This window comes from Balaenoptera ricei, chromosome 3 (genome assembly GCF_028023285.1).
Source record: "Balaenoptera ricei isolate mBalRic1 chromosome 3, mBalRic1.hap2, whole genome shotgun sequence".
Taxonomy (NCBI): Eukaryota; Metazoa; Chordata; class Mammalia; order Artiodactyla; family Balaenopteridae; genus Balaenoptera; species Balaenoptera ricei.
Genome location: NC_082641.1, coordinates 29,340,575 through 29,355,527, shown reverse-complemented (window position 1 = coordinate 29,355,527; position 14,953 = coordinate 29,340,575). Strand labels below are relative to the sequence as shown.

General features: G+C 43.2%; 1 protein-coding gene across 12 annotated transcripts in view; it reads right to left on the bottom strand.

Moving 5' to 3' along the window:
• Positions 1-14,953, bottom strand: part of TTC23L (tetratricopeptide repeat domain 23 like) — a 69,620-nt gene that overhangs the window by 48,449 nt on the left and 6,218 nt on the right. For all 12 annotated transcript variants that reach the window (XR_009502289.1, XR_009502288.1, XR_009502287.1 and 9 more), the window contains exons 3-4: positions 4,697-4,853; positions 3,195-3,320 (exon numbers count right to left, since the gene is read on the bottom strand). Coding sequence is in view for 9 of the 12 variants with exons in the window: in XM_059916215.1 (XP_059772198.1) it covers positions 3,195-3,320; positions 4,697-4,853 (283 nt within the window). In the remaining 3 variants the exon portion in view is untranslated. The remainder of the gene's footprint in view (positions 1-3,194; positions 3,321-4,696; positions 4,854-14,953) is intronic.

Here is a 14,953-nt window from a genome sequence, read left to right as displayed (position 1 = left end):
TTTACAATAGCCAGGACATGGAAGCAACCTAAGTGTACACTGACAGATGAATGGGTAAAGAAGATGTGGCACATATATACAATGGAATATTACTCAGCCATAAAAAGAAACAAAATTGAGTTATCTGTAGTGAGGTGGATGGACCTAGAGTCTGTCATACAGAGTGAAGTAAGTCAGAAAGAGAAAAACGAATACTGTATGCTAACACATATATATGGAATCTAAAAAAAAAAAAAAAAATGGTTCTGAAGAACCTAGGGGCAGTACAGGAATAAAGACGCAGACATAGAGAATTGACTTGAGGATACGGGGAGGGGGAAGGGTAAGGTGGGACGAAGTGAGAGAGTGGCATGGACATATATACACTACCAAATGTAAAATGGATAGCTAGCTGGTGGGAAGCAGCCACGTGGCACAGGGAGATCAGCTTGGTGCTTTGTGACCACCTAGAGGGGTGGGAGGGAGACGCAACAGGGAGGAGATGTGGGAACATATGTATATGTATAGCTGATTCACTTTGTTATCAAGCAGAAACTAACACACCATTGTAAGGCAATTATACTCCAATAAAGATGTTAAATATATATGTATGTGTATATATATATGTATATATATATATATATATATATATATATATATATATATATATATAATCCTGACATGTATATATGTGTGTGTGTTTATATATGTGTGTATATACACATATATTTATATTTAAACATATAGAGAGAGAGAAAGAGAGAGAGAGAGATAACTGAATTGTTCATAGCAGTTATGTTTGGGTGGTGACATTACAATTGACTTTTATTTTCTTCATATATGTCTGTTCTTTCAAATTTCCAAAACAATGGGGAATATAATTTTTTAATGATAATAAAATAGCATTCATTTAGGTTTATCTTTCTAGAGTTAGCAAGACACAAAGAGAAGAACATGAGTAGTTCAAAGCTGCTTCTCACAGTTATTAGCTTTATGGGCAAACTCCAGGAGTCTTTATTTCCTTCCAAATAAAAGAAGGTTAAGAATACCTAAATTACAAGGTTGTTATGAAGATTAGATTAAAAATAATACGTAAAATTGCCTAACATATAGTAGATACACAATCAATATTTCTTCTCCCTCACCCCATGCCCCCATCTTTGTATTCCCAAGTTGAATTAAAAATATAAGTGTGTGTATAAAATTATTTTATATAAGGCATTCTGCAATAGTTACAATTTATTTTAAGCTGGAAGGTTTTTCCCTCCTCTGAAGATTAGAATTTTCCGTCAAAAGAATATATAAGGCATGTTATCTGATAATTCTTCACACACACACAAATTTTTTTTTTGTCAGTCAGACCACTATTTCCCTTGACCATAAGAGCAGAAGTTATAGAATGATAATGCCTTTCATCAAGAGCTTGTAGGGAGATAATCAGCCAAGTTGTCTGACCTGCCTGAACAATCTGGCCTCATTTTCCCCACTCTTCAAATGGGAAAAAGGATTTGCCCTTCCTAGATATTTGGTGGGTATCAGACATAACTCAGTGTGTCATAGAAGGTGAGCTAGGGATTCAGACGACCCAGTGCTGGCTCTCCTACCTATTAGTTCTGTCACCCTGAGCTACTTAATTTTTCCATGCCTTAATTTTCTTATCTGTAAATTAAAAAGAAAAATACCTACCTCATAGGCTTGTGGTATAAGACTGAGTGAAATAAATTATGTAAAGCACTTAGAACAGTGTCTAGGATGTAGTTATACTTTAGTAAACGTTCCAACACTTAGAACAATGCATGTACAAAACAGGTCAACAGTGTGGAATGGATGAATGAAATATGCACTCAAATTTATTCTGAAAGAGGAACAAGGCTATCTTTCACACAAGCTCAAAAACCTTAGTCACTGCCCCGTGTGACAGCAGTAGACATTCACTAGACTCTAATTTATGGGCCTGTGGACTTAATTCAATATTTAACTCTGGACGTTCGGACATCTCCCTGCCATTTCCCGTTTAACTTCTAGATTCATGGCTTTTTAGAGGAGGCAGGCATGACTCATGTCATTTCCTTACTATTCCGTCACCTACCCTACCATGCCAAGTGCTTACAGTTTTGGAAACAGATTGCTTTTAAGTATGTGAAGATATTTGAAAACTCTAGGGGATAGTAAACCTTTTATTATTCTTTTTTTCTTCTGATAATCTGATGGGCCCACTCTCGTATCTAAATATTCTGATTCTCAGAGGATCCCTAACTCAACTGTGAAACAGTTAAGTCTCATTCCGGCTTGAACAAATTCCATGAACTTTGTTTCCATATGGAATACAACTTTCCCTTAAAATGCACGTGCTATGCATAACTCATGGACCTCCAATAAATTGTCTACATTAACTGTTCCTTCCTCATCTTTTAAGTTGTCATACTTGATGACAAAAGTAGGTGGCAATTCAGAAAAAAAATATAATTTTACAGTAAGTATGAGAGGCAGCACAAGGAAGGGCTAACAGTCTGTAAGTTCAGATCAAGTTCAGATCCAACACTTAAAGCTTATCACCTTGGGGCTTCCCTGGTGGCGCAGTGGTTAAGAATCTGCCTGCCAATGCAGGGGACACGGGTTCGATCCCTGGTCTGGGAAGATCCCACATGCCGCAGCACAACTAAGCCCATGCGCCACAACTACTGAGCCTGCGCTCTAGAGCCCACGAGCCACAACTACTGAGCCCACGTGCCACAACTACTGAAGCCCGCGCACCTAGAGTCCGTGCTCCGCAACAAGAGAAGCCACCGCAATGAGAAGCCGCGCACCACAACGAAGTGTAGCCCCCGCTTGCCGCAACTAGAGAAAGGCTGCGTGCAGCAACGAAGACCCAACGCAGCCAAAAATAAATAAATAAAATTTATATATTAAAAAAAAAAAAGCTTCACCTTGGACAGTTTGTTTAACCTCAGCTCAGTTTCTTTGCCCTCTCTCTAATGACATAATTGTTGCACCAACTACCTCAGTGGTGGCTGTGAGAATTAAATGGGACAGAGCACACGAAGCTTAGACCATGGTGTATGCGTTTGGCAAATATGAGCCTCTTTTACTATCATTTGAGTCTCTGGGTCTTTTGCTCTGAATATTTTTCTCCCTTTATATAGAGAGTACAAGACAATCATGTAATTCCAGGCCTTAGCCATAAAAGTCCAAGCTTGTCTAAGCCCAGATCTTACCTGCCCAAAGCAATTGTTAGGTCTTTCTCTGAGACCTGTAATCCACAAGCACCTCCCTTATATGATTTTTTCAGCTCCTTCATGTTTCTCTCTGACTTCTGCAGGTTGAAATAAGCCTCTCTGCCAGTGAAACAGTCAAGGAGAATGCCAGGTACACAAACCCCCCCCGACTGACCATGGGCAGCAGTTAGTAAGCAAACAAAAGGGGCCCTTAGGAAAATGAAGCAGTATTTGAAAATGCACCCTTCCCTATGTTCTCTATTTTCCATCTATATATGTTGTCAAGAAGGGAGAATTCTTCAGAAAAGGAACAGGGCCCTGGGTGTCCTGTGGTATTGCAGCAATCCAGGGCTAGGATGGGTGGTGAGAGTTTGGAGTGAACGGAAACCGTAAATTACACTGGATTTCCTTAGAGGCATCTACTGTGTGACAACAATTATTCATTTCTCCCAAGTGGGTTTCTGTGAATGGTGAAAGAGAGGAACTAATTCTGCTGAAAGGGACTTTCTGGGTCATTTAGAAAGTCCAAGCAAAGCAGGTTTTTGGCGAGAGGCAAATAGCAGGAAAGAAAATCCCCTTAATTCCCAAATATCCTTCTATCCCACATTTTCAATAGCCCTCTACTAAGGGCATAAGAGAGGAAGGAAACATATCAGATTTTGCAAGTTGAGCATCAGGACCAAAAAAGTAGAGAGGGGGATGTGTAGAGAGGAGAGACTGGGGACACATGGGCTCAAAGAGGGCTTATGATTATTCATGAACATGAAAGACCCTGAACAGTTTTCAAGTGGAGATGGTACCAAAAGGAGCTGTCAAAATCACAAGGTTTTTGAGGAGAGGCATATATAACAGTTCCCCTCCGGAAATATGGAGAACTATTTCTTTTGTCTATTTTGCTTGGCCTCTGGTTTCATGGGCAGTGTTCTCAACGGCATTTCAGAAAAACTAAAATGATCACGTGTACATTAAATCAGAGGTTTTTGGCTGTATGTTACAATCACCTGGGGCTTTTAAAAATCTCAGTGAACAGATGCACCCCAGACCTACTAAATCAAACTCTCTGGGGTGGGACCCAAATAGCAATAATTCTGAAAGCTCCCCCAGGGGGTTACAATGCGCAGCCTACTTTGACAAACGGTGCTTTAAATGACCATTCATTTTCCATCTTCCTACATGGCCACCACTGCTATCACCTGCGTCCTCATTGCTAACACTGTCTTGAGCGCTCTATGAGGAGCAGGACAGGCTCCAAAAACTTCCAGCTGGCCAGGGGCTGTGTCCCCAGTGAGAACACTCCCATGGCTTAACTCAGAGCTCATATGAATAGACACAGGAGGAACATTCGTACTTTCTAGATGGACAGCAGAGGCTTGTGGAAGACCTGGATGTCAGAATGGAGCTACGAGCCCTTGGTTTCACCTCTCACCCTGTGTGAGACGACCCATGTGGCATGGGTGGCCCCTGGCCCTGATCTCCAGACCCCACTGGGAAGGGAAGGATATCGGTTCTGTAGGAGCCAGGCCACCCCCACAGTGTAGTAGAGCATGACCAGAGTCTCCAGGATTTCCTTTTTCTCCTTGTCTGAGGTCGTGTTTCCCTTCCAGGTCATCAGTGTGTTCTTGGCAGACTCAGCATGTTTCTTGGCCTGAGGTGGGAGGCCTGGGGAAGTTTGAGGGTGGATGGCAAGATGAGAAACATTAAAAAGGTTTTTCAGTCAAAGACATTCCTGGGAGGGGGAAGGAGGGCAGTGTGGTTGTCATTTGGTCTTTAGTATTGGTTCCCCAAATTGGCAGTGCATTAGAATTATCTGGAATGCTTGTAAAGAATATAGGTTCCTGGCTCCCCCCATCCTGCCCCTCACCCCAGACGTGTTGAGTTGGAATCTCTAGAGGAATAGTGTCCAGGACTCTATATTTTGAAATAACTCCCCAAATGTTTCGTATGCAGCCATCCTGGCATTCGTCTATGGACTCAGTTTGGAAATCACTGATGGAGTCAGGAGTGGAAGCTGAGTATCCCATTCCCAATCCACTGCTAATGCCATGTGACCTTTTCAATCCACAAAGCTTCTCCATCCTCCAAATGTAAAATGATAACAAAATTATAGAAGCTGCCCTTTTACCAAACACATGGAGAGAGTCCAGGAATGAACTAGGTTATGCCACAGAGTGCTATGCTCCATTCGAGCTTTCTGGAAAAGGCATTCTATAAAGTCAAAGGGCTTATGAATACAATTACTTCCATCTGGGGATTTTTTTCAATCCAAGATGAAGCTGGTGATACTAATTGGTCACACACACACACACACACACACACACACACGCACAAAAGACCTAATTTCTAAATGCAGTGAGGCCCCTCTCTAGAGAAAGAAGACAAAGGGGATACCAAACCTCTGCTAGACAGAACATGGGGCATGTTTCCCCTCATCTTCTAACTAAAGGCTGGTATTCCTGGCACTTAACTTGAACCGCTATTAGTCCAGTTAACAGAGGGAGACTTGGGAGTATTCAGTTTACAGAACTCTTTCCTCATCTTCTAGCCTAGCTCATGTCTAGTGATCCCTGATGGGAAAGGGAAACTCTGGAGAAAAGAGGAAAGCCAGCAGAGAACACACAGGGGTTCTCCTCCACCCTACTGAGGACCGCCATGGCTGCTTCGGCTCTCCTCTCGGCAGCCCCCAGGGTCTGAGAAACACATTCACCCCTGCCACTGTGGGGAGGCCCCCTGTGCCTCTGATGCCCCCCTCACACCTCGGCCCTCAGTTTGCTCTCCCTCTGGCCCTTGGAGCCCGCTTTCACAGTACGGGTGCAGTCAGTGGCAACAGAGATAATTTGAAAGGACTTGCACTTGATGCCTGCAGCCCTCATATGTTCCAGATGTGCAGGTCCTTAGTGAATTGCAGCAATGGGAACACAGTTTCTCTGCAAGAGCCCTAAAAGTGACCCAGAAGCCGAGAAGTCTTTGTGGAACGCTCGGAGATGCCTGTTCTGTAGGTCTCAACTGAAGAGAAGACTGGACTCTGTGGTGAAAGAGAGGGCTGCATCTCAAGTTACCAGGGGACAGTGGTCCTCAAACTGCACGGAGCGTCACAGGCACCCTGCTGAAATGCAGATTCCTGGGCCTCCAGTAGTTACGGTTCACGAGTTCTAAGGTGAGAGCCAAGGATTCAGGTTTATGACAACTATCTTAGATGATACTGATGTAGGCTGCCTGAGGACCACATTTGCAGAAACAGTGAGTTAGTAAAGCCTTTATACAGGAAGTGGGACTCATCTCCTTCCTGAACAGTAGGTAGGGTTTTGACTGATGGAGAAGAATGAGAACGGGTTTCCACTTGGAGTAAACAGCCTGAGGCCGTAAAGACAGAATAAGCGTGTGTGTGTGTGTGTGCGTGTGTGTGTGTGTGTGTGCATGCACGAGCACACTCGTGCAGACGTGCACTGGTGGGGTGGGGTTGGGGGGTGCTGGAAGGCTGTAAGACCAGTCTGCCTGAAGGGAGGTTTAAGTTGAAAGACACATAACGTATGAATTGGATGGAGAAAATGGAGTCTTGGGTGCCAAGTTGAGGAAGCTGGACTTGATCTGCTAGGTAATAGGGAGTCTTCATAGGTCTTGAGAAGGCAGCAGCAACAGAAAACTCTGCCAGGGAATCAGACCAAGACACCAAAGTAGGAAACCGAGAGTCTTTTTTATCAAATAGGGTACTTTCCACAACCATCTGGGCCCTTGGGAGTGTGTCAATAAGGAGTGCAGGAACCACATTTAGATGCTTCCCTGGGTCTACAGGAAGGAGAAAAGTGAAACTGGATGAGCCACTGAAAACCACCCCCAAATCAGCACAACATTGCTTCTGGGCTCCTAAAGAGAAAACAAATCCTAAAGTTGTTCTGAGGCTTTGCAAGGCTGCCCCCTCAGCTCCACACCCCAGCCCTAGGGGCCCAGTGCGGGCTGTGAAATCCCCAAGAGGAACCCTTTTCCTCTAAACTCAGCAGCTAATTAATTATATAGTTCCCTGTCTCCCCTTCACCATGCCCTGCACTGTGGTCCTTCTGATGAAAAAGCTGAGCTGGTAACCAATGGGACTTAAGTAAACTGAACTAGGATCTTGATTTAAAACAGCTCATTCAACTTTAAAGTCAGCCCTAAGGAAAAAAATGACTCCTTTACTCTTCCCAGAATCCACTCTGGTCTCCAAAGTGGGGTGCGTGTACCCCTATGGGTATGCAAGATGCCATAAGGGTGTGGGGAAAAAATAAAAATTTCTCTGCTTTTAAAAACAATCTTTTTTGTTTTCTATTTTTATGAATTTAATATTATTAATAATAATAATATTTAATACTATTGTACATAGTTCATAATAAATACATATTTATGGAGAGTGCTCAAAACATTTTTTGTGAAAAGAGAGCTAATTCTCAAGAGTTTAGAGACCACTGCTCTAGACAAATGTTTTCTAAAGTTTTCAAGTATGAAAAAGCTCCTTTTTCATTAAATCTGTGATAATATTTTTATAGCATTTCCTGCATGAGAAAATTCAGGATGACAAAGTATGATGAGTCAGAATCTAATATTTTGAAATGAATTTGCTTTTTACTAATTGCAAGAACACCCTCTTTTATGTAAAAATAATACTCTGCATATATGTGTCTGTGTAAGACTCATCTCCTCTCTCTCTAGAGGATGTGCGCAGATCGGTGACCTTGTTCCCTAACTCCAAGTCCCACCTCCCTGAATCCGATGTCTGTGCCAAGACCACGTCATTTTCCTTTACTTGCCCTCCCTAGCCAGGGACGCCAGCCTTCTCCCTGCACCAACAGGGCAGCAACTATAGAAGTAAAAATCAGGGTGGCAGCAAGACCTGCTTCTGGAGCCTGAGATTCAGAAATCACAAGGGCATATTAATGAACTGGAAAAGCGGTCCAGAGATTGTCCACCAAATGTATCGATCATTTTGCTTTAGTTTGGGGTAAGATTCCACCACTGATTTCTGTTACTCTGACTGAGGCCACAGAGAATCTTCTCGGAGCTACTCAGTCTTTGGAGGCTGCTGCTGTCACCTTTGACCATCACCTATATTTAAGAAGTTCTCGTGGTACAGTGATTAAGACAGCAGGGTCTTAGGGCCAGACTTCCAGGTACAGAAGCTGGCTTAGCCACTTACTACTTGAATGAGTTACTTAATCTATCTGTACTTCAGTTTATTCACCTATAAGATGGCAATGAAAATACCTCCCACCTTGTACGGTTGTTGCAAGGATTAATTTAATTAATTTATGAAAAAGGATTAAATAGTACCTGGCACACAGGAATGAAATGAGTTTAAATAAATATTAGCCGTTATCATCATCATTACAACCAGGGTCCATTCCCCTTAAGCAATTTATTATACTTGTCCTTATGTACTCTGGACATTCTTCATAAAGCTGCTTAGAGAATCTCTACAAAAGGCTGCCTTCTCAAATACACACTCACTTCAGATAGGTACCAGGCTTCCTGCAGGTCAGATCAACTGCTTTTTATCATTCCCTGTTGTTCCTGTACCAGCTTTTTTACCAACTAGACAGAGAAGGTAGGGTTCATGACTTATGCTTCTTTTTTGAGATTTTTGCAACACTTAGAGCTCCAGATACCTGGAAGGTTCCCAGTAATAACAGGCTAACAAATTAATTCATTGCTTCATTAATAATAGGCAAAACATCAGGAAACTGCTTGCCCATGTTACTGTCTTCTCCTTCCTGAACACATGGAAACAGTGGTCACAAGGTGACCAGCCGCCTCCACCTGCCCTTTTCTCAACCACTAAAGCCCTAGGCTCGGGAGGGTTCTCGCCAGGTCAGCTGGTGACAGAGTTCCACTTCTAGTGTCCCTTACTCTGTTTCACCAACCATCAGCCTTTTACACTCTCTGCTTCGCAAAGGCCTCGCGTTTTTTTGTTATTGACTCCTGAACCCCGCTGCATCGATTGCTCCATTTTTTAAAACCTTCAAACTCTCTATCTGGTTCCTTCTTCACTGCCTAAAATGTTCCCAGGTCTCCTCCTCTTATAAAATTAGCTTCAAATGACTTTTCTGCCTTCCCTAGCTACCCTCCTATTTCCCCTCATCCCTTTCACTATGCAGGACGTAGCATACATAGCCTAGGCTACCGGCCCAGGCCTTCCCCTCATCCCTGGGATCTGGCTTCTGCTCCAACCCTTCTGCAGAAATGGTTCTCATGAGGTCCCCAAGGGCCTCTTACTGAGTTAAGTGCAGTCGCAGTTTCTTGTATCCCCATCTCATGGCAGCATCAGACACCTTAGCTGCTTGGTTTCTCCTCTTGGCTCCCAAGGCACCGCTCTAACTCAGTTCTCCTTGATAAACCTTCTCTAATTGACTCTTTGCTCACTCTACCAGGGTCCTCTGTTCCCTTCCATTAATATGTCCATTCTCCAAGGGTCCGTCTTTCCATTTCTTCCTTTTCTTCTCTCTCCTCTCAGAAGTTTTATCAACTCCTATAACTTCAACCTTGGCCTTCATGCTTATAATTTTCCATTTCTCCTCCCTAGTTCTGGTCTCAAATATTCTTCCATGCTTATGATTCCCCTTCTCTCCTCCCAAGTTCTGGTCCCAACTTTCCAGCACCTAGTAAAAATATACTTGTGGATTTCTCTGTTGTAACTCAAAAGCAATATATCAAAAACCAGACCCACCAGTCCTCTCCCACTTCGCTTCCTTTCCTGACCGGCTTATCTCTGATGACGGCACCTTGAGGGGCCTGAAACTTCATGGTCATTTTGGGGCCTCACTTTTCCTCAACCCCAAATCCAATGCCATGTCCTGCCAATTCTTCCTTCACAGCCTTTTTTTAACTATCATTTTTGAATAGGTAATACATTCCCATGGTTCAAAAGTTAAAATTATATGAAAAGGTAAATGTTGAGAGGTCTCACTTCGAATTCTATCCCCTTTCACAAGCAGCCTCTAGGTAACTTTTGTTTCTTTCTTGTGTTTCCTTCAGTGTTTCCTGATTTGAATATAAGCACATATTCTCATTTCTCTCCCCTCCTTCTTACCTGAAAAGAGGTATGTTACAAACACGGTCCTGCGTTGTGCGTTCTCTGTTGCCTAAAGATGTATCCAGGAGATCTTTCCCTAGTGGTAGATAAGCTTCCTCATGCCCTTTCTAAGGCTGTATATACCACATAGTGTGTATTAGTCCTTCAGTGACGAGTATACTTGGTTGTTTCCAATCTTCTACTATCATAAACAATGCTGCAAAGAATAATATAATCCATTTAAGTGTGTATTCAGGAAAGAGTCCCAAAAGTGGGATTTCTGCCTTAAAAGGTAAAGGTATCTGTCCTTCATAGACTCTTAAATCCTTACCTTCTCACTCGTGCCCCCTGTCACCAGCCTGGTTTTACACCTAGATGTAAACAGCTAGATGAGATAGCTTCCATTCTAGCTATCATCGCCAGACTGACCTTTCCAAAAGCACACTTTGATTTATTCATCCCCCTGCTGTTAAATCTCTAATAGTCCTCCTTGTCTACCAAATAAATGACTAATTCCTCAGCCTGCCCAAAGTGCCCTCCTTTCCAGGTTCATCTGAGCGGTCCTCACCGTATCCAGCCAGCACTGCTGATTACTTTCCAAACACACGCTGCACTTTCCCACCTCCATGCGTCTGCCAGGCCTTGTTCTTCATCAGAAATGCCCACCCCTTCTTCTGCCTACCCAACCCTACTCATTTTTAAAGGGCTTTCTTGAATGGCACCTCTTCCTGAATCTATCACTTACTACCTTCAGTCAGAAATGATTTCACCCAGCGCCCCCAAAGCCCTGTATTTAAACCAGTCACATGGCCTTCTGGTGCCTTCTATCGTAGTTGTCCGTGGGTAGCCCACCTTCCACATGAGGTTGTAAGTTCTCCGAAGGCAACGACTGTGCCTTCTGTCCCTTATAGTTCCCAGAGCCCTCGTTAAAGAATTTCACATATACAAGTGTCTCATTAAATACTTACTGGAAGACCATTTATCGAGAGAAATCAGCCTTCTGGCTTGACGCCCTTCCCCCAGTGCTGGAAAAGGCTCCCAGGGAAATGAGGCAGGCAGGTCTGCTGGCCATAAAGCATGCACATGTGCAGCGAGGCGTGAGCACACACAGACGCATACGTCCCGCCTACACAGGAGCCTGGCTCATAAATTCTGTCCATTTTACAGCAGTTGCAGGATTAATGACAACAAAACTAAGTGGAATTCAGCAAGCACTTCATCCCTCTTGAAGGTCTGTGATTTTTCAAAGCTTTCGTTGTTTTATTTGAAGGAGCACAGACTTCAAAAAAAGTTAAAGTGAAGAAACTGGGTAAGGACTATACCTGAAATAAGAGACCCTAGGCTATTCTCAAGGTACGGTCATAATCAAAACCTATTCTAAAAAAACTCTAGGCTAGGCCTCAGAAAGTCTGGGTTCAAGACTGAGTGCTGTTATATTATGTGGGCACTTCAGCTAATCAGGAAGTTGTTTTTCCCATCTAGAAAAAACAAACACACAAAAAGACCTTCCTTTACAGGAAAATTTTTTCCCCTCCAACCTACTACTCAAATGTGGTTCTCCATTCATGTGGCAAGAAGAACTGTGAATTAGGGAAAAGAGGGTGGTGTTCCCACCATCTTTTGTAATATAACCTGTTTACTTGTCTTGAGTTAGTTTGGAATGTAACTGGAAAAGCAAAACTCAAAGTCTACTGTGACTATTCATAGAAAGGGTTGATTTCAGAAGATGAAGGTCAACCTCCTTCCACAGACCTACCATAGTAATCTCTCTAAAGAAAGGGAGGCCGTGTCTGACAGACAAACATCCCTCTCAAACGCTTCTGGTGCTTTCCTCTTAGGTTCAAGCTGCCATCACCTCAAGTCAGAATTTCAAAAATAGTTACCTAAGTTGTCTCCCTGAATCTGGGCTCTCCCAGGGCCCAAGGAGTATACTTGTTGGTGCCAAACCAAGTGTCAATGACTTGCCAACTGACAAATCCATGGGTCTGTCTTCAGCCTTCACCTCATTTGACCTCCCTCTGCCATCTGACCCTGCTGAAACCACACTGCACTTCTTTTTGAAACCCCTTCTCCGCCCTTGGCTTCCATGACTCGGCCCCTCCTGATCCTATCTCCTTGCTGGCTCCGCTTCCGCTACCCAATCCTAACGCTCTTGTCCTCCAGGCTTCTGTCCTCTGCTTTCCTTCCCTCGTTATTACCTTTACCTCTGCGATCCCTGTCACACTGCCCGCCTCATCCATGGACATCCCCTCCTCTTGACAAGGTGTGAGCTGGGGACAGGATGGACCCTCCCCTGGGCATCCCCACCCCGACTGTGGTTCTGTGTGGGCTCAGTGTGGCCAGCACCCCCAGACCCAGCCGGGGAAATCGAGTACCTCTCAGTGTCAGGTAGCCATAAGCCAGGGTGGCCAAAGCCTGTGCACATTTCCAGGGTTCTTCCCCAAAAATAATCCGAGAGGGCTTCCCTGGTGGCGCAGTGGTTGAGAATCTGCCTGCCGATGCAGGGTACACGGGTTCAAGCCCTGGTCTGGGAAGATCCCACATGCCGCAGAGCAACTAGGCCCGTGAGCCACAACTACTGAGCCCACGCGTCTGAAGCCTGTGCTCCGCAACAAGCGAGGCCGCGATAGTGAGAGGCCCGTGCACCGCGATGAAGAGTGGCCCCCGCTTGCCACAACTAGAGAAAGCCCTCGCACAGAAACGAAGACCCAACACAGCCATAAATAAATAAATAAATAAATAAATAAATAAATAAATAAATAAATAAATAAACTCCAATCTCTAAAAAAAAAAATAATTCGAGAAAGGATGACACAGCGAATCATCTCCTTATTTGCTTGGGTATTCTGCAGAGAGCAAACAAGTCATTACACTTTTTGGAAAGGAGGAAAATCTCTAGCCTGTATCTTATCACTGGATTGCAGGACTGCATCCACTGTCATCTTTTTCTCTCCTCCCCCCTTCCCATCCCACAGCCAATCCATCAAGTCCTCTTGGCTCCACCCTATTCCTAAGTCCTAAAGCTAAGCACTTCTCATTTCTGCCATGTGTACCTCGTCCAAGCCACCCTCATCTTTGACCTGGGTGACCACAGCCCCTCCTAATTGCCTCCACTCTTGCCCCCCATAGTCTGTCTACTTTCTACATCATAGCCAGAGTGACTTCTCTTAACCTCTTTTTGTGAAAAACTTTAACAGCATACAAAAACAGCATGGAGAATGAGTCAGCTTCATCACTCCCAGGCAATCTGGTTTCATATCTATACTCCTCATGCATCCACCCTCTCCCTCTATGATTTTGAAGCAAATCAAGGATATTAAATCATTTCATATTTCATAAGTATCTCCAAAAGATACAGACTTAGAAATATAACCACAAAATCATTATCTCACCAAAATATTAATGATTCCTTACTATCAAATACCTAGTCTCATAAACCTAATAATTACCTCATAAATCTAATATTTCTTATACAGTTTAATTGTCCATACACTGAGATCAGTCTCCTGAGTCTCTTTTCATCCATGGGTTCCACCTCCATTTCTAATTCTTTTCATTGCAAATTATTTATTGAAGAAACTGAGTTATTTGGTTTATAATGTTTCCCAAAAATGGAAATTTGGTTGAATCTTTATGGTGTCACTCAACATGTCCTTCCAGTCTCCATTCTGCCTTTATAATGGTGGTTGATTTAGAAGTTTGGTTAACTTTAGCTTTTTTTTTTTAAGCAAAACTACTTCATATGTTCTACCATCAGAAGACACCTAACCTTGGGTTGTCTCTTTCTGATAAAAGCACAACTACATGAATTAATCTATAAAAGATTATAAAACACTGATATCCTAATTCTATCATTCCCTCTTCATATGTTAGGTGGAATACCTTTATAAAAAGAAATCTCCTCTCATCTCCTTCTTAGTTACCCAATAGTACAGTTCATATCAGAAGGACAGGATACATGATTTAATCATTCTATTTATCAGCTTTCCAAATAGAGTTCATTCACTAGCATCCTCCAATGGTGACCAAATAGCTAGTTATTTATCATTCTTCTTCTTATTATTATTATTATTATTATTTTTTTTAAATTATTTATTTATTTATTTAATTTATTTATGGCTGTGTTGGGTCTTCGTTTCTGCGCGAGGGCCTTCTCCAGTTGCGGCAAGTGGGGGCCACTCTTCATCACAGCGCGCGGGCCTCTCACTATGGCAGCCTCTCTTGTTGCGGAGCACAGGCTCCAGACGCGCAGGCTCAGCAATTGTGGCTCACGGGCCCAGTTGCTCCGCGGCATGTGGGATCTTCCCGGACCGGGGCTTGAACCCGTGTGCTCTGCATTGGCAGGCAGACTCTCAACCACTGCGCCACCAGGGAAGCCCCTTCTTATTATTATTAATAAACATATCTGGATTTTTAAACAAATCTGATGTTCCTGAACACAGCAAACTAATTTCTAACTTGGGGCTTGTACACCTGTTGTTCCCCCAGCTTGGGACACTCTCACACATCGTTACCCTCTTGTGTCATTTTCATTGTGTTCACCTCAGAGAGGCCTTCCTTGGCCACCTTATCTAAAACAGACTCTCACCCCATCACTTACTATCCCATTACCTATTTGATTTTTTTCTTCATGGCATTTACCTCTCTCTGATATTGCAGTAACTATTATTTTGCTTGTCTATGATCTGTCTCCCCAAATAGAAAATAAGTTCCTCAAGAACAG